General features: G+C 46.2%; 1 protein-coding gene across 1 annotated transcript in view; it reads right to left on the bottom strand.

Moving 5' to 3' along the window:
- Window positions 1–24323, bottom strand: part of TMEM86A (transmembrane protein 86A) — a 90442-nt gene extending 66119 nt beyond the window's left edge. Inside the window, exon 1 of the mRNA XM_054971911.1 lies at window positions 24178–24323. Within this exon, the coding sequence (XP_054827886.1) occupies window positions 24178–24198 (21 nt within the window). The 5' untranslated portion in view covers window positions 24199–24323. The remainder of the gene's footprint in view (window positions 1–24177) is intronic.
- Between the last annotated feature and the right edge of the window lie 270 nt (window positions 24324–24593).

The raw sequence follows: 24593 nt of genomic DNA, 5'->3' as shown, positions 1-24593 counted from the left end.
CAAACACCCAAGAAGATAGAATTAAAATTCAACAAGACCTGAATACTCTGGAGAAGTGGGCAGCTGTGAATAGGATGCAATTCAACAAAGACAAGTGCACAGTATTACATCTGGGCCACAAAAATGAGAAGCACAGATACTGGATGAGGGATACACTTCTGGGCAGTATCAGACTCATCACGGACCCAACAATGCCCTTCAGAGTCAAGATCACCAGGTCACTCGGATTTGGTACAATCTTCTCGGATCTGAAGTTCAAAGTTGAGAGAATCTGATGGAGGACTCTGATGGAGGACAGGGAAAAAGCAGGCAGGCTTAATGACTTTTTGGCTTCTGTTTTCTCCTTGAAGAACCTGAGCCCATCTAGAGATGGTAGTAGACACGACAGATCACCTGGGGGGCTAGTTGACATTGACAGAGAGGTTGTGGAGAGGCACCTGGCTGCACTGGATGAATACAAACCCCTGGAACGGATGATGTGCACTCAAGAGTGCTCAAAGAACTTTCTAGAGAACTTGCAGAGCCTCTGTCCATCATCTTCAAGGCCTCCTGGAGGACTAGAGATGTGCCACAAGATTGGAGAAGAGCAAATGTTATCTCAATCTTTAAGAAAGGGAAGAAGGATGACCCAGGAAACTACAGGCCGGTCAGTCTGATTTCTGTTGCTGGGAAGATATTAGAGCAGATTTTAAAGAGATCGATCTGTAAGCATCTGAAGGACTGCTTAGTGATCTGGGGAAGTCAACATGGTTTTGTCCCCAACAGATTTTGTCAGACCAACCTGGTTTCCTTCTTTGATCAAGTGACCAGCTTACTGGATCGTGGGAACTCTGCTGACGTGATTTACCTGGATTTCAGTAAAGCTTTTGATAAGGTTCTCCATGACATTCTAATGGGTAAACTGGAAGATGGTGGACTAGACTATAGGACAGTTCGGTGGATAGGGAACTGGTTAGAGGACCACACCCAAAGAGTGGTGGTCAATGTCGTTTCATCAGATTGGAGGGAGTGTCCAGTGGGTACTTTTCAATATTTTTATCAATGATCTGGATGAAGGGGTAAATGGGCTACTCATTAAATTTGCTGATAATACCAAATTGGGAGGAGTGACAAACACCCAAGAAGATAGAATTAAAATTCAACAAGACCTGAATACTCTGGAGAAGTGGGCGGTTGTGAACAGGATACAATTCAACATGGATAAGTGCACAGTATTACATCTGAGCCACAAAAATGTGAAGCACAAATACAGGATGGGGGATACACTTCTGGGTAGTAGTGTATGCGAAAGATATCTTGGAGTAAGACTGGACTGTAAACTAAATATGAGCAGCCAGTGTGGTGTGGTGGCAAAAAAGGCAAACTCTGTCTTGGGTTGTATCAAAAGGGCCATTGCATCAAAATTGCAGGAGGTCATAGTCCCTCTCTATCCTGCCTTAGTCAGGCCACACCTGGAGTATTGTGTGCAGTTCTGGAGGACTCACTTCAAAAAGGATGTGGACAAAATCTAGAGGGTGCAGAGGAGAGCGATGAGAATGATCAGGGTTCTGGAGACTGAGTCCTACGAGGAAAGGCTGAGGGCCTTGGGAATGTTTAGTTTAGCCAACGCCAGCTGCTGGAGAGTGATGATGAGTAGTGACAGGATAGAGCCCCAGCAGCTGGCTGAAAACCATGCCTGGCTATAAGAGCCAGTCTGGAGGAACTGCTGGGCGTGGAAGCAACGTGTCTACTGCTTGCAACCACTCCGTGTTTCGTGAACCTTGCCCGTGCCTGCTTTTGGACCTGACACTATCGGTGACTGACCTTGGACTGTGCCTGACCTTGCTTTTGGACTCTGGACTCACTCCTGGCTTTATCTCGTGCTCTGACCACCGGTTTGACTTGGCTTTTGCTCTTGGAACTCCCCTTTGACTTTGGCTTTAAGGTTTGGACTTGAACCACCCTGCTTGGGCTGGCCCAGCCCGTGACAGATTGCTTCCACCCAAAACTCCCTGGCATGGACATGGCAACACCCACCCCAGGGAGCCTGGCAATGCTGCAGGACCAGGTACTACAACTAACCCAAGCACTGGTGACTTTGCAGCAGCAGATTGCTACTCTCCTTGCCGCCCCTGCTGCACCTCTGCCTGCAAAATGCCCAGTGAAGCCTCCTGACAGTTTTGAGGGCAATGTGGAAGAATTCCCAGCATTTCTCGCCCAGTGCCAGCTATATATTGAACTCCGGGCTAGAGACTTCCCCACAGATCAAGTCAAAGTCGGCTTCATCCTCAGCCTGTTAAAGGGGCAGGCAGCAAGATGGGCCACACCCTTGTTACTGGCCAAATCCCCTTTGCTGGGGGATTTTCCAAGCTTTGTGGCTCACATTACCGCCGCCTTTGCAAACCCACTGAAAGCTGTGAAAGCAAACCAGAAAATACGTGCCCTCACCCAGGGAGATGGGACTGTGGCCCAATATACCACTGAATTCCAGCTACTGGCTCAGGACTTGGACTGGAACGAAGCAGCCTTAGTCGACCAGTACCTGGAAGGACTGTCTGACGCAGTATTGGATGAAGTGGCTCGATCTGAACGACCAGGAGGGCTGCAAGCGCTCATTCTCCTATGCCTCCGTATTGATGGACGACTGGAGAGCCGGCGGCAAGCACGTGCGCTACGCCAGCCACCCCCGCCCCAGACCTTGCCTGAAAGGACAGCGGAACCCACACCATTGAACATGCCTTCTACCCACCTGCCTCCAGAGGAAAAGGCGAGGCGTCATGCCCACAACCTCTGCTGGTACTGTGGTGGGGTGGGCCATTTTGCCGATGGGTGCCCTGCCAAAAGAAGGACCCGAGCTATAGTCCAGGAGCAGACTCCCACTAAACAACTTGTGGGAACGGCCAATGCCTCCAGTGTTCCTCCTGAACCCTTCCTGGTGCCAGTAAAGCTGTGCCTGCCTGATGGTCGATGGCTATTTGTGTATGCCATGATAGACTCAGGGGCATCCCGCTGCTTCATGGACGCCAAGTTTGCCGCACAGCACCAAATTCCCTTGCGGGCAAAAAAGACCCCCACCGTAGTTGAGGCCATTGATGGGCGACCGCTACGTTCTGGGCCCGTGGTCGAGGAGACCCAGGACCTCCTCTTGCAGATCCAGCAGCACCGTGAACGGCTCTGCTTTGATGTGGTAGGCATCCCTCAGTTCCCGCTGGTCTTGGGACTTTCCTGGCTTTGCCGCCATGACCCGGTTATCCGGTGGGGCCAGTTGGACCTCTGCTTCCGGGACCCATGCCCACACGAAAATCAATGCCCAGGTCCCATTGCAGCCGCTGTACAGGAGGCCTCTGTGATGCCAGAGGAATACGCAGAGTTTGAAGATGTGTTTGAGGAAAAGGGAGCAGACCAACTTCCCCCTCATCGGCCATATGATTGTGCCATAGACTTGATTCCTGGAGTCCCCCTGCCAGTGGGACGCCTGTACTCGTTATCAGAGCCTGAGTTGGCTGCACTCCGGGACTTCCTCACCACCAATCTGCAGCGAGGGTTCATCCGGCCCTCTACCTCGCCTACCTCTGCCCCAGTCCTCTTCGTAAAAAAGAAAAGTGGAGAACTCCGGCTGTGCAATGATTACCGGGCCCTGAACAAGATCACCGTTCGCGACCGGTACCCACTGCCTCTGATCTCCGACCTCTTGGAGCAAGTCAAGGGAGCCCAGATCTACACCAAGCTGGATCTTCGGGGAGCCTACAACCTGGTGCGTATCCGAGAAGGCGATGAATGGAAGACCGCCTTCAGTACCAGATATGGACAATACGAGTACCGGGTAATGCCCTTTGGCCTGACTAACGCGCCAGCTGTGTTCCAGAGACTGATGAACGACATCTTTCGAGATATCCTGGATCAGTTTGTCATTGTTTACCTGGATGACATATTAATCTATTCACGTGATGCGTCGCAACATACTCGGCATGTGCGGACGGTGCTGCAAAGACTCCGGCAGCATGGCCTATTCGCCAAACTGGAAAAGTGTGCATTTCACCGGCCTACCGTGGAATTCCTTGGCCATGTGCTATCACCCCACGGAATCCAAATGGATCCAGCTAAAGTCGAGGCTGTACAGACTTGGCAAGCCCCCCGTTCTCGGAAGGATGTGCAGCGATTTCTGGGGTTTGCCAATTACTACCGGCAATTCATCCCCCAGTTTGCATCCATAGCCGTCCCTCTCACTCGACTTCTCCGGCCTCGAGAACCTTTCCGTTGGACACCGGAAGCCAGCGAGGCATTCCTGACCCTGAAGACACGCTTCGTCACGCAACCAGTCCTTCGATACCCGGATCCCCAGCTACCCTTTCTAGTTGAAGCAGATGCCTCCAGCACCGCCATTGGAGCGGTGCTCTCACAACGGGCAACCCCCTCTAGCTCTCCACAGCCTTGCGCCTACTACTCTCGCCAGCTGACCCCCGCTGAAAGGAACTACACCATCTGGGAGCGGGAGCTGCTGGCAATAAAGGCAGCCTTTGAGGTTTGGCGGCATCATCTGGAGGGGGCTCGGTACCCAGTCCAAGTGCTCACTGACCACCGGAACCTCGAACACCTCCAAACTGCCCGCCGTCTCAACCAGAGACAGATCCGCTGGTCGTTGTTCTTTTCCCGTTTTGATTTCAGGATCACCTATGTTCCCAGCTCCCAGAATAAGAAGGCCGATGCTCTGTCCCGAAAGCCAGAGTACAACACATCCCCCGACCTGGAACAACCTCCAATGACCATCCTGGCTCCAGAAACTTTCGCCGCCACGCAACCCCCTCCGGGGCTGGTGGAGGAGATACAGACTCAACAGTTGCTGGACCCCGTTGCCCAGAAGTACCTCCAGAACGTCCGGGGATCTCCCCATCCCCAGGCAGAGGGATTTGCAGAGGAAGAGGGGCTACTGACCCACCGAGGCCGGATTTATGTACCCCCAGGCTCTCTACGAACAAAGGTACTGCAGCTGGTCCACGATTCTAGACCTGCCGGGCACTTCGGCCGCCACAAGACAATTCATCTCTTGACCCGTGACTTCTGGTGGCCCCGGGTGCAATCGGATGTGGCCCGGTATGTGGCAGCCTGTGAAACGTGTAGACAGGCCAAAGACGTCCCCGGCAAACCTTCTGGTCTCCTGCATCCACTCCCCACACCCACTGGGCCATGGAGGACTATTTCCATGGATTTCATTACAGACCTGCCCTGCTCCAAAGGCCACACCTGCATCCTAGTGGTGGTGGACTTGTTCACAAAGATGGCCCACTTCGTTCCCTGTTCTGGACCCCCCACTGCTCAGGAAACGGCACACCTGTACCTTCAGCACATCTTTCGACTCCATGGGCGTCCGGATCATATAATTTCTGATCGGGGAGTTCAATTCACCTCTCGGTTCTGGCAGGCCCTGCACTCCCTTCTTGGCACCCAAGTCCACTTATCCTCAGCACACCACCCCCAATCTGACGGGCAGACAGAGCGCACCAATGCAACCCTGGAGCAATATCTGAGATGCTACACAAACCATCAACAGGATGACTGGCTAGCTCTACTGCCTTTGGCCGAGTTCGCATATAACAATGCAGTGCACTCCTCCACCCAGCAGACCCCCTTCATGGCAAACTATGGCCACCACCCTCGTTTCTTCCCTAGCACAGCACCATTGTCGGGAATTCCAGCCGCTGATGATCGCCTCCAGGAACTCCAATCCATGCATGAGCTGTTGCGGGAACAACTCCAGCTTGCCAAGGGAAGCTACAAGGAGGCTGCGGATCGGAAACGGCAACCTGGTGTTCCCTTGTCTGTGGGTGATCGGGTCTGGTTATCCACCCGCCATATCCGCAGCCAACGGCCCTCCAAAAAGCTAGATGCCCGGTTCCTTGGACCCTTTGTGATCACAGACCAGGTGAACCCTGTGGCCTACCGCCTGCAACTACCACGAACCCTCCCGATCCATCCTGTGTTTCACCGGTCCCTTCTAGTCCCGGCTTCACCCCCGGACCCGCACCATCCCGGGCCACCGCCCCCTCCGCCTCCGATTACCGTCGAGGGGCAAGAGGAATATGAGGTTGCCCGGATCCTAGACTCACGTCGCCGGCGGGGGCAAGTACAGTACTTGGTGGACTGGAAGGGGTATGGGCCGGAAGACCGCTCATGGGAGCCTGCCGTGAACATCCATGCCCCCCGTCTAGTCCGACAGTTCCATCGGGCCTATCCTCAGAAACCGGGGCTGCCCGGGCCGCAGAAGAGGGGGGGCCTTGGGAGGGGGGATGGTGTCATGGCCCAGTCTGAGAGTGAGGTCTCCTCTGGAGGAGAGGAGCCTCGTGTAGCCAGCCAGGACTCCTCTGGAGAAGAGGAGCCCTGTGTAGCCAGCCCTAGCCCTGATTCAGCAGAAGCCAGCAATCAGGAGCAACAGCTGCTGGCTGATCAGAGCTTACAGCCAGCAGCTGAGGCACCAGCACCCTCAAGCTCCAATACTACAGAGGAAGCTCAGCCAGGGACTTCTACAGGTGCAGCGCAGCCAAGAGCCTCCACCCCCCCAGGTTCACCCACGCCCAAGGAACGCCGCAGGCAGCGCCAGAGACTGGAACTGCAGGAGAGACGGCGCAGTGCTCGCCTCTTAAGCCAACGCCAGCTGCTGGAGAGTGATGATGAGTAGTGACAGGATAGAGCCCCAGCAGCTGGCTGAAAACCATGCCTGGCTATAAGAGCCAGTCTGGAGGAACTGCTGGGCGTGGAAGCAACGTGTCTACTGCTTGCAACCACTCCGTGTTTCGTGAACCTTGCCCGTGCCTGCTTTTGGACCTGACACTATCGGTGACTGACCTTGGACTGTGCCTGACCTTGCTTTTGGACTCTGGACTCACTCCTGGCTTTATCTCGTGCTCTGACCACCGGTTTGACTTGGCTTTTGCTCTTGGAACTCCCCTTTGACTTTGGCTTTAAGGTTTGGACTTGAACCACCCTGCTTGGGCTGGCCCAGCCCGTGACAGTTCAGCTTTTCCTGGTCCTGCTTACACGGCAGCCATTCTCTTCCTCTGCTGCTATGGGCTTTTTTGTTTTTAAATTGGCAATTGAATACTATTATAGTGGTGTAACAATCCAATTCTCAGCTTTCATGTTTACGAAATTAAGTCTCAGGTGTAGGGAGCATGTAGGGGAAGACTCTGGACACGAGCATCACACAACATCATGATGTCACTTTCAGCTGTGTTCCCAGAAGTGACATCACAGCATTGCTTGACACTCTAGGAATTTCCCAAATCTCTATGGTAAATGTCATAGAGATTTGGGGAACTCCTAAAGCAATGCTGATGCCATGATGTTACTTCCAGGTATGCAACTGCAAGTGACATCATGGTGTTGAGCAGTGCTGGTTTCCATCCTCTACATCTCCATGGGATGGCCAGCTAGGGCTGCCAGGCAGGAGACTGGGGGCAGGGACCTAGGGAGACTGGTTGTTGATGTCACTTCAGAGAACCCCCAGGGATTGGATATAGAAAAATCACTATCAAATTTCTGCTTTTGTTCAAATGTGATGGAAAGGGGGGGGAGAGGGAAGCAACAGCAATCAGCATGGGGAACAAGGGTCTGTGGATCCTGTTCCTACCCATTCTTGCATTTCTTGCTGCTGTCACCACTAGTGCAGCAGTAAACATACACACATGAACACATGAAAGTGACTTATACTGACATATACCTTATTCCATCAAAGTCACTATTGCCTACTCAGACAGGCAACAGCTCTCCTGGATCTCAGGCAGAGGTAATTCACATCACTTACTGTTAGATCCTTTAACCAGAGATGCTGGGGATTGAACCTGAGTCCTTCTGCATGCCAAGCAATCAATTTCTGCACTGGAAGGAGTAAGATAGCAGCCACATTTATGCAGCCACTGGCTACCCAATGTGCACAATTACAAAAGTAGCATTATATTGGAGAAAAATTAATTTACTGCTGAGAAAATGTGTGAAAGAAGTGCTTTGGGACATCTGGATGATCCACAGCAACTGAACAAGAGCTGTGCATTGTTTGAACAAAAGGCAAACTACACATTGTATGCCAAATAGATCCTTTTCATGAAGAAACACAGATTTTGAAGAGGATGGTTTTGAGCAGAGAAAAATAGGGGGTGGGGTGGGAAGGTTTTAACTGCCTGGCAATTTGTTGCTCTGAACTAACCCATTCCTTGCTTTTCTTTATGTCGAGTTCTAGACATGTGTTGACCCTTGCTATCATATGGATGGAACCCTGCACTTGTGGCTAATTAGAGTGAGAAACACACAGTAACTTTCCACTTCTATACTCAAAATTATCCCTTCTCAAAGTTGCTTTTCTTTTTAAAAAGAATTGGGACTTTGTTACATGACTTTGCATGCAACATATAATTTCCCCCAAAAATAATTATATAGAAATGCAATTTTTTACTTCACTGAGGCTAATAGCAACAACTCTGTTCCCATCTAGATGAATTTAGAGCTAGAATATATAAGTCACAGTACAACAGGGAGCATTAACCATTATATGACATGTTAGTTTAACAGGGCATAGCACAAAACTAGGTATAGTTTATTTAGTTATAGTTTATTTACCTTATTTATAACCTGATTTTACAAAACCATGTTGACAAAGTAGTTTATAGGATATTAAAATATCATATTTAATTAATTAATCCAATTAAAGTTGCAAACTAACAGGACAAACCAGCAGCAAGCAGGCCTCCAGATATGATTCTCTAATGTGGTTAAGTAAGATTAGAGAATCTTGGCTAAATCTGGCCATTATTCCCTATGGAGGAAATTATCTGGGTAGCTAGGGTGGCATTTTTCAAACAAACTCACCAAATTTACTGGGCTCCTATTCTTGACTGTCCACTAAAGAGTCCCCAAGTTTCAGGAAGATTCGATCCTGGGGTCCAATTCTACAGGCCCCTGAATAAGGTGCCCCCCAGCCACTCTAACTGATTTCTATGATGGGGAAAACTCCAAACTGGCTCTCAGGCAAAAATACACAAGGGAAAGGTAGCCACTGGCCAAAGGCACACTCCCAAATGCAAGCTCAATCCAGAGAAAGCCCAACAGAACCAAATTAAAGCAAGAAAATGGAATTTCCCCAGAACTAAAGAGAAGCAAGGGCACCAACATGAAACCAGAAGACCATGTCAAACCAGTGAATTCCACCCAAACCAAACTGAAGCAAGGGACACTGTTGCACCTTAGCCCAACAGAACCAGTGTCAGAAGCCAGGCAGACCCAGGGTCAGTGGGGGAACACCACAGAACTGAACCAAACAAGTAAACAGCTGCACAGTGCCAGAACCACCAACCACAAGGCAGTAGCAAGCAAAGACAGTTGTAATTTAGTATAAGATGGATCCCTCAGCCTCAGAAAATGAGAGGGAAAATGAGAAATCCCTCAGAAAATGAGAGGGATTTTGGGAAACCCAAATTCTTCTCTCTACTAGTCTCTGCAGTCTGCTCCGCAGCCTACACTGCCATTCAAACGAACTCAGAGGAGCCTCAAGACAAAGCTGCAGGCTGCAGCAGCCCTTCATCACTGGCCAGCCTGTTGCTTCCCACCCCTGTAATGAAGAACATTAACATTACACACAAGAAAAACACAACAGCATTTAGCTTCATTTGTGGTGTTTTTGCAGGTTTGCTTCCACTTGTTTGTGGCACTTACATGGTGTGTCAAATTCTTTACTTTCCCTACTATCTCTCGCTGAATTTTCCTCTTCCAGTGGTAAGAGAGCAACATTTTTGGTGATGCTTTTCTTAATGTTTTGCACAGATTTGTGCCAAGGGCCAAAAGTGTGCTGGCTGGGCTGGTATTTTGGGGCATGGGGGTTCCAAACTGAAGCGTGGACTTTATGATGTGCCCCAGCTAGATCAAGTGTCCCTCCTGCTGTTTTTCTACCTACATTTGACTTTGGGAAGAGGGCTTTCTCTCACCTCCCCAACACAGTTGATAGAGGATGCAGGCCACAAGATGTGTTCTCCGTTCACTCTAAAAGCCCAGAACTGGGAAACTGAAAAGCAACAAGTTCACATTCAGGAACTCAACTCTCCAGGGGAGCAGGTGAGTGTGATGAGGGCTGACAATGTTGCCCATATGGGAAAACACACACTTGCTCTGCCCATTCCTTGGGAGGCATGAGAGGAGCCTCTGAGCCTTGGAAGAGAGGTCTGGCCAGGCCGCCTTTTTCTTGGCACAGTCACTCAGAAGACAGGTGGAAGGCAACTTACAGGATGCTGAAAGGTAGTCCCTGACGATTACCTCTTCTAAATCTTGGCTCAGACACCTTGCATTCCCAGAGGAGCCAAGCACCTCCATAATGGCCTCCATCATCAGGGACATCTCAAGAGTGGCCATGGGGGGAACACGCCAAGAAAGGGCAAGGCAGGAAACAGCGAAGCTGACCCACCCACCCCACTCCATCCCCTCTGCTGGCAGGGTGCCTCTCCTGCCCTGTGTACACCGCACCCAGCAAGAGAGCTCATGTGTCAAGCTGGTGAGATTCCTGGTCCACTTGGTGATGCTGCCCTTGATGTGCAGGTCGCACATGGTTGCCAATATGTACAGCTCCTTCGCAGGTAGGATTCAATGCCCTCTTGCAGTCTTATCATGAGTGCATGCACTGCAGGAACAAAATCTGTGTGTCCTATGTCTGGGTCTAGGAAGGAGGCCATCTTCTCTGAAGCGTCTGAACCAAAGAAATAACCAGACCCGGGGTGCCACATCAGACAAGACTGCAACAGTGGAGTTCTTAAAGGATTTAAGGACCTCCATCATTTGGGAGATGATCAGCCACTCCTCTTGGCTGAACTGACTCTTGCCCCTCCAAGCGTTGCTCTCTGAGAGCCACCTTGTGAGGTTGGCCTGCTGCTCTATCAAATTCTTAAACACTGCATGGGTGAAATTCCACCTAATGGGACCAATCAGGGGATGCTCCAGCATGCTTGTCAGAAACCTACTTCTGGCACAGTTGGTGAGCTGCTTTCATGCTGCACAAGAAGTAACTCAAGATGAGACACTGGAACTCATGAGTTGCAGCATCTAGTCCAGGTTCCTCAGAAGAGCCCAGACCCAGAGCATCCTTCACTATGAGGTGAAGTTTGTGGGCTCCTCCGTAAATGCACTCAAGGCTCACTTGCACTGCCACAACCTTGATGTTTGGGTAAGCAGGGATGTCACCATGTATCCTGTGGTGACATCCCTGCCTACCCAATCCAGTAATTGCCTCTTGATGGTGATCAGCTCAGCAATTTTCTGAATGACCTGCTTCATCACCCTCTGGATCCCCCCAGGTTGTCAGGTCCTTGGGAGGGGGGGACAAACCAGGGAATGGCAGGAGCACAGGGAGGAGTCACGCAGGGGGGAACTCACTCACAAGAAATTACATCATTCCTGGTGCAATGTGGAAGCAATGGATCACACATGGGACAATTGAGTGAAAATTGGCCCCAAACACTAAATTGGGGGGCGATTTTTATTCAATTGGCTGCGAGCATGACACTTTACTTCTGTGTCACACCAAAAATGATATCATTCCTGGTGTGATGCGTGAGGTGGCGGGGGTGCTCCAGAGCATGTGGAACCATACTTTGCCCCCACCGCAGTGTTCCTGCACCTTTCTTCCCCCTGCTAGCTATGTGAGAGGCAGCAGGGGGATTGGAGGCTGGGCACTGGAGATCCCCCACCCTTAGTGGGGGACTGGCAAGCCTAGCAGCAGCAGTAATGTCAAGCAGCAAATCTACTGGTGGTGGGTAATCCAAAGGCAAAATGAGCAGACCACAAGCCTCAGCAGCACACAGTCTTTCTTCACAGTCACCAGAAGACCAGACCATAAAAAATGGAGGCTGCTCTTAGCCAAGCCTGCTTTTTTAACTTCCTGCAGGCAGTCTGGAAAAGGCTCTCTCTTTATCCAGGAATCCCATTTGCCAGCCAAGAAGAGTTTCTGCACAGATTGACCACTCATTCCCCCTCCCTGCCTTAGTCCCACTCCCTCCTCCCTCTGCCTCACTCCTCCTTTCCTCCTCCTTCTCCCCTCCTGGAAAAAAAACACAGGAGAAGCTCAGGAAGTAGGTAGCCCATAGTCTGAAGCTGTGACCACTGTTAACTGGATTAACTAGGATTAATCTGGTCCTTTTGATCTAGTTTCCTGGATCAGATCCAGGATTCTTTCATCTGAATCAGCAAAACTGGATTTAGCTGGATCAGCATAAAATCTGGTTATAAAAGCTGGTTCAGAAAGCCAGATTGCAGAATCACTGGTTAGAACCGACAGTACTGAGCTAGATGGACCAGTTGTCTGAGGAAGAATGAAATATCAGTTGGAGTCCATTGGAGAGAGGAAGAAGAGAGGGCTTTTGGATCTGCTTAGAGAAGGCAGTATGTTCTAATACATTGTAAGGAGTTTTAAAATCATTCACTCCAGTGTTTTATCTTGTAAATAAAAATTATTTCTTGTTTCTTTTTTAACTCTGGCTGGCTTGAAATTGTTGGTTGAAGGAAAATATCACACACATACATAAGCCTCAAACTCTCTGGTCATGTTAAATGGGGTCTCCGGGGATCAAGTTATATGTCTAGTATAATAAATTTAGATCTTTTGATATTTATTATTTTTCTTATTTTTAAAGTGCTAAGTGCCAAGTAAGTGCAATGTTAACCTTATAAATAAGCCATTTCATAATCCATTTACAAGAATATATCATAAATAAGCCACTGAATAGTTATATTACAAAAATATAGTCAGTCCATATGAAAATTCATAGTAGATAGTTCATTCACAAAAGCTCCAATCTCTCTGGTGAAAAGTCCTTAAATTAGTTTGTTTCTTCTTATTCACAGGTATACACAAATATTCATTCTTCACAATAAATATTGACAAAGTGACCTTCCAAACTTTGCTTGTTAAGCAGAAGAGCACAAAGGCTGATCGTTACTTCCAATATACAGCCAACGGGGGTATTGCCAGCGTCATTCCAAATTCCTGTTTTGTGTTTCCACTTGTTCACCGGCTATACTCTTTAATAAAGACTGTAATAAAACATACAGAGTTGTGTGCTCCATCCTCTGATGTTAATCATATACATAAACAGAGATAAGAATACTTACAGGTCACATAAACTGTAGGCCATACAAAATGTGGTTGCTCAACACGAGATCTGTTCAGACGGAACAATGCCATGAATATACCTCTGCATACGCTACTGGTGATTTATCATATAAGAACATAAGAGGAATGGTTCTGAATCAGACTGATGATCCATCTACTCAGTTACTATTGTTACCCAAATAAGAGATCTCCTTAATTGGTTGGGGGAATTAGCATTAAGGAGGCGAGCAAGAGGGGGTAACGAGAAGTCTCCACCAATGTTTACAGAGATTATTCTCTTAGAGAACTCTCAAATAAATTTGGCAGATGTTCAACTGTAAAGGTCTTTTTATTAAAGAGAAATAAAAGACAAACAGAAAAATCACACACAGCACGCATACAAGGCTGACTAGGAAAGTCAGGGAGGAAAGTGGCAGAAAGCAGTTTCAGGGAGAGTGACAATTACCATTGTCAAGGATAGGAGGGGTCTGCAGAAGCTGTAGCAAAAACAACCAGTGATTCATGGTGAGAAGAAGAAGACTCAAGCAAACTCGAGAGTGGGTGCAGGGATCCAGAACACACATACACAGCACATGACTGGGGAGCCCAATTATAGGGCAAAACGTTCCCTGGGACAAGCTTGATATCTTGCTGTCAAAAACAATGGCTTAATAGTTTGTCCAGAGGTAGAACAATAAGTGGGAAGAGGTTTAATGGTTCCTATCTAAGATAGACTATAGGTGAATATATTGCTTGATGATTTGGTAAGCACTGGTTGGGAAAGTTACCAGGTTTGCTGAACCACTTTGATTAGGATAGATGGGTGAAAGGGAAGTATAGCAGGACATTGATGGGATTAGGCGAGACTTTTCTCAGGAAACCTCTTTATCTCTGTCTCTCTCCAGGGCATAGCGGCACTATCAGTCAGTCAGTCAACCACCTCTGACTCACGTTTTGATCGTTTTTCAGGCTCCCATCCAGTTGGTATCCACTCTGGGCCAGGCAGTGCCTTGGATTTATGAGGGGCATTTATGATGTTCCATCCATAAACTGCCCTCTTAGCATGAGGAAGGGCTCTGACTGCTAACACTATGGGTTTTCTAGGTTAATACCAGCACCATGAAATGTACTTGGAAAGAAACTGGAAGCCAGTATCAATCTTGTGACACTGAATTTTTACTATGGCATGTCAGTGTTAACAACCTTGCTGCAGCATTTTGGACTAGCCAGAGTTTCTGGATGGTCTTCAAACGGAACCCCACATAGAGTACATTTCAGTAATCTAGCTCAGACATGGGCCGTTTTCACACTGTCTATAAATCGCACGAGACTCCTTGTGCAATTTTTGACGCCATCTGTTTACAAAACGCCACAAACAGTGATTTACGGCGTTTTGTAATCGGATGGTGTTAAAAATCATCGAGGAAGCCAACAGCCTTCCGTGAGTCTTGCGCGATTTATAGACAGTGTGAAAACGGCCAGTATCAAAAACTAGATAACAATGGCAGTTGTTAGACTCCATTAAAGAAATAACATTTCTGGAAATTTTGAAACCATGGAAAAACATTTTCCTAAGATTTTGTTTGGTTGAATTTTATTTGGGAAAACTGAAATATATGCAATACTTATGTTCTTGTAATCAAACCTAAACTTATTTTACTGACTTAACAGCATAAAATGCATAATATATAATTTAGCAAATAAAATTGTGCTTCGAGACATATTTATGAAATGTACAATGCAATCCTAAACAGAGTTACACCCTTCTAAACTCATTGAAGTTAATGGATTTAGAAGAGTGTAATTCTTTAGGATTGCACTGTTTTCTAAACACAAAACTGAAAATATGCCCGATGTACCTGAAAGAACAACTGCAAACTGCTATACCCACTTTTGCCTGTGTATTTTAGTATTTGAAAGTTGGATTAGATTTAGAAGGTGGAGTGAAAATTAGTGGAAGGAACATTAACAATTTGAGATACGCAAATAACACAACATTATTGGCAAAAATAGTGAAGACTTGAAAAGACTACTGATGAAGGTTAAAGGAGAAAGTGCCGAAGCAGGATTATAGCTGAACATCAAGAAGACAGAAGTAATGGAAGATGGCAATGAGGAAATTGAAATTGTTCAATATTTTCTATTCCTTGGCTCAATCATCAACCGAAAGGGAGATTGCACCCAAAAAATCAGGAGACTGAGATTTGGAAGAGCAGCCATGAGGGAACTAGAAAAGATCCTTAAGGATAAAGATGTGTCTCTGGGGACCAAGATCAAGATAATCCACACTATGGCGTTCCTCATTACCAGGGGTTTTTTCCTGGGGAAAGAGGTGGCGGAACTCTCAAGAGGGAAATGAGGAAAAAACACACAGGATTCTTTGAAATCATATTATTTTCAAGCACTATTGCCAAGTATTGTCAAGAGGTGCCAGAACTCCGTTCCCCCGCATTCCCCCTGAAAAAAAGCCCTGCTTATTACTATGTATGGATGTGACAATTAGACAGTGAAGAAAGATGACAAGAAAAAATTGATTAATTTGAAATTGATGCTGGAAGATATCGCTGTGCATAACAACGATGGCCAAAATGACAACTAAGTGGGTTCCAGATCAAATCAAACCTGAATTCCCCCTAGAAGCTAAAATGATTAAACTGAGGCTATCCTTGGTCACATCAAGAGAAGACGAGACTCTCTGGAAAAGTCAATAGTGCTAGGAAAAGTGGAAGGCAGTAGGAAAAAAAGAAGGCCCAAAATGAGATGGCTTGACTCAAGAAATGAAGCCATGTCCTCTAGTTTGCAAGATCTGAACAAGTCTGTTAGTGATAGGACTTTTGGGAGGCCTTTCATTCATAGGGTCACAATACGTCAGAAGCAACTTGACGGCACATAAAACACACATGTGAGAAGTAGGGTAAAAATAAAAGCTGAAAATTGGAAATCACAACAACCCTGTAAATTAATCTGAGAGAAAATTACAGGTTAAAGGTCACCTACCAAGGTCAGTGTCAGCCTCCCACCTTTGGGGTGGGGGGTTCTTCCCACCATTGCACTTTAATATATTTGGTTAATTTATTTTATTATTGTTTATTGTATGTTGATTTTAGAATTATTGTTGTTTTGTTTTTATTGATTTTAACTAATGTTCACCGCCCAGAGCCCCTGAGGATGGGCAGTTTATAAATTGAAGTAATAATAATAATCAGGGCTTTTTTTCCTGGGAAAAAGGTGGTGGAACTCAGTGGGTTGCCCTCGGAGAAAATGGTCACATGGCTGGTGGCCCCACCTCCTGATCTCCAGACAGAGGGGAGTTTAAATTGCCCTCCGCGACGACAGAGGTTCCGGAACTCCGTTCCACCGTGTTCCAGCTGAAAAAAAGCCCTAATAATAATAATACCAATCACCACAGAGCAGAAATTGTTATCTCAGTTTCCTAGATCCTAGTCCAATACTTTAACCTCTTACACAATACAGAATAAACGGCAGTCTCATACAAACTCTGAAAATGGGATGGGTGGTACTAGGAGTTCCTTTTAGAAGCAACAACAATACAGAAAAGGGGTTTTGAAAGGGCCTTGAATATTCCTGTATCCTTAAACATGCTCAAAAGAACTGAGATCAACTAAAATCTTTTGGGCATTTCTGCAGCAGGTCTAGGATTTCAGTAAAGTTTATGGGACATGAGAGGAACTCACTGATATTCAGAATCAGCATCTTTGATCTTCCCCTTTCTTTTGTCTAATGCAATTGTTAGTGTTTATGAAAAATGGCAAGATCTGTTCCTTTTAAAGCTTCCTTTCTATTATAAGAATTTATTGATAATTAAAAATTATTTTATCTTATTTTCATCTTGCTGGAGTAACTCTGCCTAGGATTGTGTTGTTAGGGTATGAATCAGCCGATGTTATGCATGTCTTAGGCCAAATCCACATTACTTCTTTTTTTCCGCGTTTTCCCCGCATTCTCCCCGCAATCCCGAGTGCTGGTCACATTACCTCATTAAACAGACGCATTTCATTCGCATTTCTCCCGAATATGTGGTCACAGTTTTTCAACGGGAGTTTCACGGTGGCCGTGAACGGTCCAATGCGCAATTTACGCGGTTTTTTTAAAAACCACCCCCCTTCCTGTCTCTCCGGCCGTTCCGAGAGTTCCTATTGGCTGATTCAACTTGCAAGTGCTCCGTAGTCTGCAAAAGACTGTTTTTGACTTCATAGCATTGGATTTATTGATTATGCTGTTTCTGAATCAAATCTGGTAGTTTGAAAAATCATTTTGGGGTGAATCCATCCTCAGAACGGACTCGCAAAACTTCCTTTTTAACTGTTTTTTATTTTTTTATTTTATATTACTGTAATATCGAAATTACAGTGAATCAATCATTCAAAATAAAGAAAACAGTCGCTGCCGAGGGCCGCCCCAGCGGCGGGGCTGGAGGCGCTGGGAAGCCGGCGGGCTCATCACTCGCCTCCTCTCCCGCCGGGGTCAAGAAGGTGCCCAGCAGACCGAGTCGAAGCCCAGGCACAGCTGGAGGCTCCCGGCTCAGAGCGGAGAAGGGACTGGCCAAGGCATCCCCAGCTGAGCCGAACGGCGGGGCTTGCGGGGGCTGCCGGGACAGCAAAGGTGGCTTGGCCCGTGGGCTGGCACATCCGCGGAGGGGGGCTGAAGACGAACAGGGATTTTAAAAACTGCTGCCCCGGCGGCGGGCCGGGGATGCCGGCCGAGGAGACAGCCGCGTCCCTCCAAGCCTCTCTCTGCAGTGAGCCAGTGCTGCGCTGCCGGGGGGCGAGGATGCGCTGCGCTGCGAGGCGCCCTCTCCACTGTGGGCGCTCCGGCTCAGGCGCTCGCCACGCAAAGGCCCAGCTCGCGGGGCGCCTGCCCCTGCGAGGTCGCCCATCAGCGCGGCGGTCCGCGGGAGGGGAGGGGGTGCAGCCTTCCCCCCTTGGGGTAAACGGCCCTCTGGCCACCAAGCTGGCTTGACCCCGCAGGCGCTGCCGCTCCAGTCTTGGAGAGGGGGGAAGGGGGAGCGGACGGCTGGGTGGCGTCTCGGCACGCTCCACTCGCACAGACATGCAACCCGCACTTTTCAAACAAGCCTTTCAAACTGCACCTTTCAAACCACCTTTCAAACCAGCCTCTTCATCCAAAGTGACTGACCGGCCTGAACCCGCCCAAAGCTTGGCTTTGTGAAACTTCAGTAAAATTTGAGCACTGAACTGTCCTGCATAGGAAATGCCCACGAAAGCTTCCCGCATGCTTCAAAATTTCCAAAAAAGAAACGGAAGAGCCATCAGTGCTGTCAGTGGGGGAAAGAGAGGCATCATTATCTTCAATGATGTTTCTTTATAACACAAGATCGAAATAACGGAAAAGTGAGCTCAAACGTTTTTTTAAAAAATGGGCGGGGAAAAAAGGTCCCGCCCAAAAAAGCAGTTTTCGAGCAGCCGTGTGACCGGAGGGGCGCGCGAGAAAGGCGGATTGGAAGCAGGGATGTGAACGAAGAGGAAAAAATCACGGATTGGAGGCAAACGGAAAATATCCGATAAACATGCGGGTAATGGGTGAATGTGGATTCGACCTAAATCCCATTAATCAGGACTTAGAAATACCTGATTTGGGCGAGAATATATTATTTGGATTTTTTTAATGTTGTTTTAAATAAATAGTTGAAGTACTGACCACAGATTCTTGACATGTAATAAATTATTTAAAATATCCCTTGGATTTTATGGATGTTACAATTGCCAAAGCTATTTTATTAAAACAGTTAGGATCATCCCATCATAGGAAAAGGCAATTGAACAAGAGATCTAATGCAGAGAAAATAATGTAAAGAGGAATGGGCATCTAAGTGCAATGAAATGTAGCCAGAAAAGCTACCTGCAAGCAGTCAGGCTTTCTAAAATGGGGGGGGGGGGGTGGAGAGATAAAACCATCTTACCTCAACTGAGCCTTGGTGAGAGAACTGAGTGTTTTATTGCTACTATTAAATTTCAAGAGGAAAAGAACCAAAACCTCCTTACTGTTTCTGGAAAATGTGCAAGAGATAGTTCCAAAAGAGATATGTACCTCTGAGTACCATTTTTTTATCAAGACAGAATAAAGAGACAAAAGATAGATAATGCCTAGCTATACTTGCCTTTCAGCCTTCACCTGTGCCAAATTTTGCTGTGAGGTTTCCTAAATAAAAAGAGGTTACATTGTACTTTATTGATTGCCATGTAAACAATTACAGAAGGAATATCACTATTTCCTCTGTATAGACAGAATGGAGGGTATGACATCAGCTTTTCTAGTTTTCTCTACTGCATAATGATATGAGGCAGTGGAAAGCCATGCAACTGGATACTATGTATGTTTACTCAAAAGTAAGTCCAAATGAGTTAAACAGGATGTACTTCCTAGAAAATGCACCTAAGACTGTAGCTTTAAAATGCTAGTTAAGAAACAATCCATACTAGAGAGGTCTAGATAAACAAGATTTTATGAGAACAAAATTCAAATCCAGTAGCCCCTTAAAACTCACAAAATTTTGCAGGGCACAAGCTTTTGTGAGTTAAAGATCACTTTGTCAGCTACAAAGATTTTATGATATTATTCATACATGTAATGTTTTAATGAGGTGATAACAGGCTTACAGACAGCATTTCCACTCTCTTCCACAAAAACAGGGCAAGGGGAATAGGTTAAATTTGTAACTGTGGGGATCACAGACAGACATTTGATCAATAATTGGTTGTTATTAATTCCAGAGGTAGCCATGTAAGTATGTTGCTGCAAAATTAAACCAAAGTCCAGTAGCACCTTAAAGACTAATAAAAGTAAATCCAACATAAGATATCATGAGTTAAAGCTAATTTCCTCAGATCTGTGGAAGGTACATCTGTACATTGTTGTTTTCAAATAGATGTCTTCCATTTGTTGGTTCTTGCTCTCAGTAGGTCTAATGTGTACCCTGATACTAACTACACCCTGTGCCCATTAAAGTCAGCCAAGCATTCTTCACAAGATGCTGATGAAGTGGCCTCAAGGTCATGGCCTGAGGTATATTTTCTCCCCCCGCCCCTCTCATTTTTTTTGCTTTTAAACTCCCAACATGATAAAGAGTTCTAGAGAACTCAAAAACTTGCACCCTGTGTTGTATTACTTCGGTTGGTCTTTTAAAAAGGTATTATGTGGCTTTTGTTTTTGAATTATGTTATGGACCCATGCAGCTACCTGCTTTTTTGTGACGATCACTGATTCATTCAGTTGAGAACTGGTATCATGTAGAATAGTGGCTAAGAGCATGAGTGATGTTGGAAGTCCCCTTTAGTCAGTGTCAGGTAAGTCACTGGGTTGGATCCCGCAACTTATAGGTGCTGACAGTCACAGATCTTTCCTTCCCCCCCTCCCTCCCCTTTATGTCAATGCTGCTCTGCTGATAGAAGAGAGAGTGATTTCACCCCTTACCTATGTTGGAAAGGACTCCTGGGAGGAGGGTAACATGGGAGAGATCACAGATCCCTTGCATTGTGGAGCCAAATCTTGATTGGGAAATTCCTGGAGATTTGTAGGTGGTACCTGGGAGGCAGAGTTTGGAGAAGGGGGGAGCTCTGCAGAAATATTATGCCACAGAGTCTGCCCTCTGGAGCTTCCATTTCCTCCAGGGGAAGTGATCTCTGTAATCCCAAAGATCAGTTGTAATTACAGGAGAACCGAGGCCCCATCTTGAGACTGGTAACCCTCTCCTTGCATCCATGGATCACAGAACCTAACTCACCATCTCAACCCTTCCATCTACAATAATAATAGTAATAGTATTTACGAATCTTACTGGGTACAGATAATGTATGTGACATACTTTGAAAGCTATGAAGATTAGAACAGATCTGCAGCATACCGTGGCAGTAGATTTTAGACTGTTTAATAATTAATATATACCCACCCTGCTCTTCAAGGACTTACTATACGTGAAATTCTTCTAGAAAATTCCTATCCAACTTCTTTGAAACCTGACAATGGAAGAGTCTCAAAATCCTGCTGAGAAAGGTTGTTACTTTGTTAGTCAGAATACTTACCTTAATTTCAAAAAGGAGCCTTCTACTGTTCAGTCCTCCTTCTATAACCATAACACTGATAGCCCTCACTGAATTTTAAACTGAACAGAGATCATCTGTCAGCTAGCTTTTCTTTAGCTCTCAGGTGGGTAGCTGTGTTGGTGTATAGTAGAAGAGTAAGATTTGGGTCCAGTAGCACCTTAATGAGCAACTAGATTTTCAGGGTATGAGCTTTCGAGAATATCTGACAAAGACAGCTTTGACTCTCAAAAGCTCATACCCTGGAAATCTAGTTGGTTTTTAAAGTGCTACTGGACCCAAATCTTGCTCTTCTTTAGCTATCTTTACTACTTAAGGACAAACAAACTCAACTTTAAAGATACATCTTGGGACATCTTGGAGTATTTGAGGATTAACAGGATTTTATTTTAGCACAACCTTGCATAGACTAGAATCTACTTTGTTAGAAGTAATATAGCAAGTTGTCACAAAAATAAACAGCACAATGATAAAAATTAGGGGGGAAAGCAAAATGACAGAAACGGAGAATTATTAATATTGTAAATGGTCTCTGCACTTTTATATGTAATTACATTTCATCCTGTAGTTTCTGCATGCTATTATCTTTGTCCCTGTCTATTTTTTTTCTCCCATAACCTCCTAGGCCATTTCCACATGGGTTATCTGCATGCTGAGAAGTGTTTTTTTCCCCCATTTCTCGCCCCACAGCATCGAGGTGCATTTATGCCCCTCCCAAAGTTTCTCCAGCTGTTCTCTTATCATTCTCAAAACTGCTTTGCTGTAAAATCTAGATGGCTTACTGTGTGGGTAGGAAAATTTGGATTTTCCTAACCATATGGTAGCCATTTTTCCAGACACTGTGGTTGCCATTTCTTTACCCCCTCCCACTGAGGACTTTTTATTTCTTAAAAAATCAGCACCAGAATAACGTTAAGGCAATACACCATTGAAAAAATAAGTGTAACAGGTTCTCTGAATTTTCAGCTTTCATTCATAAACCAAAAAAAAAGTCTCTAGCCCCTTCCCTTGAAGAGATAAAAGGGGAAAGACATCTTCACAACAGAAGGGACTAAACAGTTTTTAAAAAATGAATGCTGAAAATGCACAGAAACTGTTACACCTAGTGTTAAAATATTATAATGATATATATTCTAGCATTCTTTTTAAATTCAAAAGCCTCAGTGATTTGGGGGGAGGGACTGGGGCAATGAAACTTTGAGGAAACCCGCAGTTTGGAAACCTCATTGTGATTGCACTTTATCAGCAACTACACCAGCAACGGGGAAACCACACAAGCCAACCCCCATGTGTAAAGCACCCTATCCAAGCATCTGTCTGGTGGGGACCCACTGCATGTATCTGATGGAGTGGGGTCTAGTCCATAAAATATGTAGTGAAATATAATCTTGTTTTTCTTTAGCATGCCACTGAAATGTGTGAGATATAGCAGGAGGGAATGTTCCTTTTCCTCTGCAGAAAATACTTCCCTACCTTAAGGAGTAACTGCCATCATCTTCCAATGCACAAATTGGGAATTAGGGTATAAAACATCCAGATGAGAGGACATGAGACCTAGAAAACTTTTTTTTAATGATTTATTTCCCCTCATCCTTTGCATTCAAGACAGATATTAATCATTGATTGTCCCTTACTGCTGATGCTACAATACTTGCAGAGGAGTTAGCCGTGTTAGTCTGTGGTAGCAAAATCAAAAAGAGTCCAGTAGCACCTTTAAGACTAACCAATTTTATTGTAGCTTATGCTACAATAAAATTGGTTAGTCTTAAAGGTGCTACTGGACTCTTTTTGATTTTGCTACAATACTTGTAAGCTTTTGATTTCATTTGGAACTCCCTCGTCTCTGAAAAGGACGGGGAAAATTGCAGGTAAACTAGGGGCTATCCCATTCAATTCCATTCTTATGAAGACTTTACAAGGCAGGTGAAACTAGCCAAGACAAGCCAATAAGCTTCTTGGGTAATTAAGGTTTGAGCCTGCTGCTCAACTCCCAGTTTGGATTAGAACCAAGTTCTCCTCTGTCGCTTCAACTTGTTATTCACTACACCACACTAAACTTCACTACAGCACAGACTACATTCTAAAAGTGCTTCTGTCTTTCGTTTAAGCTGCTCAGACACCCCACAGGCAAAATTACGGCTTCCTTTAATCATTCCTACATTTTTTGCAAGCCTAAGTATTGGCTTTCAAGTAAAGATGTTTATTAGCTCTAAAGGGGGTGAAGGGAGTAATGAAAAGGTTTTAAAGGGGAAGGGAGGGTCTGTCCCTGACTTCTTCTCACCGTCCTCACTCGATCCCGGCAAGAAGACCCCTCCCCGAGAATCAGAAACCTATAGTGTAATTTACACATGCCTTACACACACATATGGGTCGCTCCCAACATACGCAAGCATACTGGCAGCAACGCCGAAGCATTCGTGCAGTTCTTGAGCAATGGGAGCGCAGGAGAAAGGGGGTGGGGAAGATGCTGAAGAGGGAGATTGATTGACTACGACCTTTTGCTCCCCTCCCCCCTCCCCAGTCTTCTCCATCAATCAGTGGCCACTGACCGGCGAGCCCCAAGAAGCGAAATCAACAAAGTCACGCTTCCTAGTCACATGTCCAATGTTTTCATTTTATTGACTTTTCGCAGGCGTTTTTTTCCCTGCTAGGTTTTAGCAACGATTCGACCAGGATGTCTCTTTCCTCGCCGCATTTCCTTCTCTACAAAAGGGGGGGGGGGCGGAGGGGAAGTGAAAGAACAGACTGATACACATTGGAGGCGGAAAGGAAAAAACTACCCAAGCTGCCAATCTATATCTGATGGAGACCGCAGGATTCAGTAGCTCAAATAAGATGCAGTCGTTCTCCGCCAAAACCAGGATTCTAGGACAATAAAGGCGTCTCAAATGCATTTCAGACTCCCCTTCTTTAGCTCATTTTTGCAGTCCCTCCCCCTCTTTTTTTCCTTCTGCAATACTGAGTTTTATTTTTGCAATTGACTTAAAAGCTGATTGAACTCACCACTGTCACCGGCGACACCATATTTGTTGAAAAGCCTTCTCTTTGTAGTCCTCCGCCTTTGTTTATATAGCGAAGTCTGACTCGGGGGGGTAGCTAGAGCTCCCCCTTTAAATATGATCAGAGCGTATCTATTTTTCTCAATGCTGATTGTTTTCTCGGTTCTTTTTTAGAACGCCGTGACGTCACAATAGCCGGAGCGAATGTGCAGAGGGAAGAGCTCTGGGGGCGGTGCTTCAGCCGATATTGTTCCACCCCTCTGCCTTCCTCTGAAGAATCATAAATTGCTGGTGAGTAGACCTTTATCATAACGGGGAGGGGGGGAGGGGGGGAGGAGAGGGAGCTGTCCGAACGTGAAACTCGCCTCCCACTAGTAACAGAGGTGGTTTTTCCTTTTCAGTTAAACTATGTATGAGGAT

Source organism: Eublepharis macularius, chromosome 2, assembly GCF_028583425.1.
Source record: "Eublepharis macularius isolate TG4126 chromosome 2, MPM_Emac_v1.0, whole genome shotgun sequence".
Taxonomy (NCBI): domain Eukaryota; kingdom Metazoa; phylum Chordata; class Lepidosauria; order Squamata; family Eublepharidae; genus Eublepharis; species Eublepharis macularius.
Note: the sequence above shows the minus strand (reverse complement) of the source record. Positions and strands in the feature narration are given on the sequence as shown.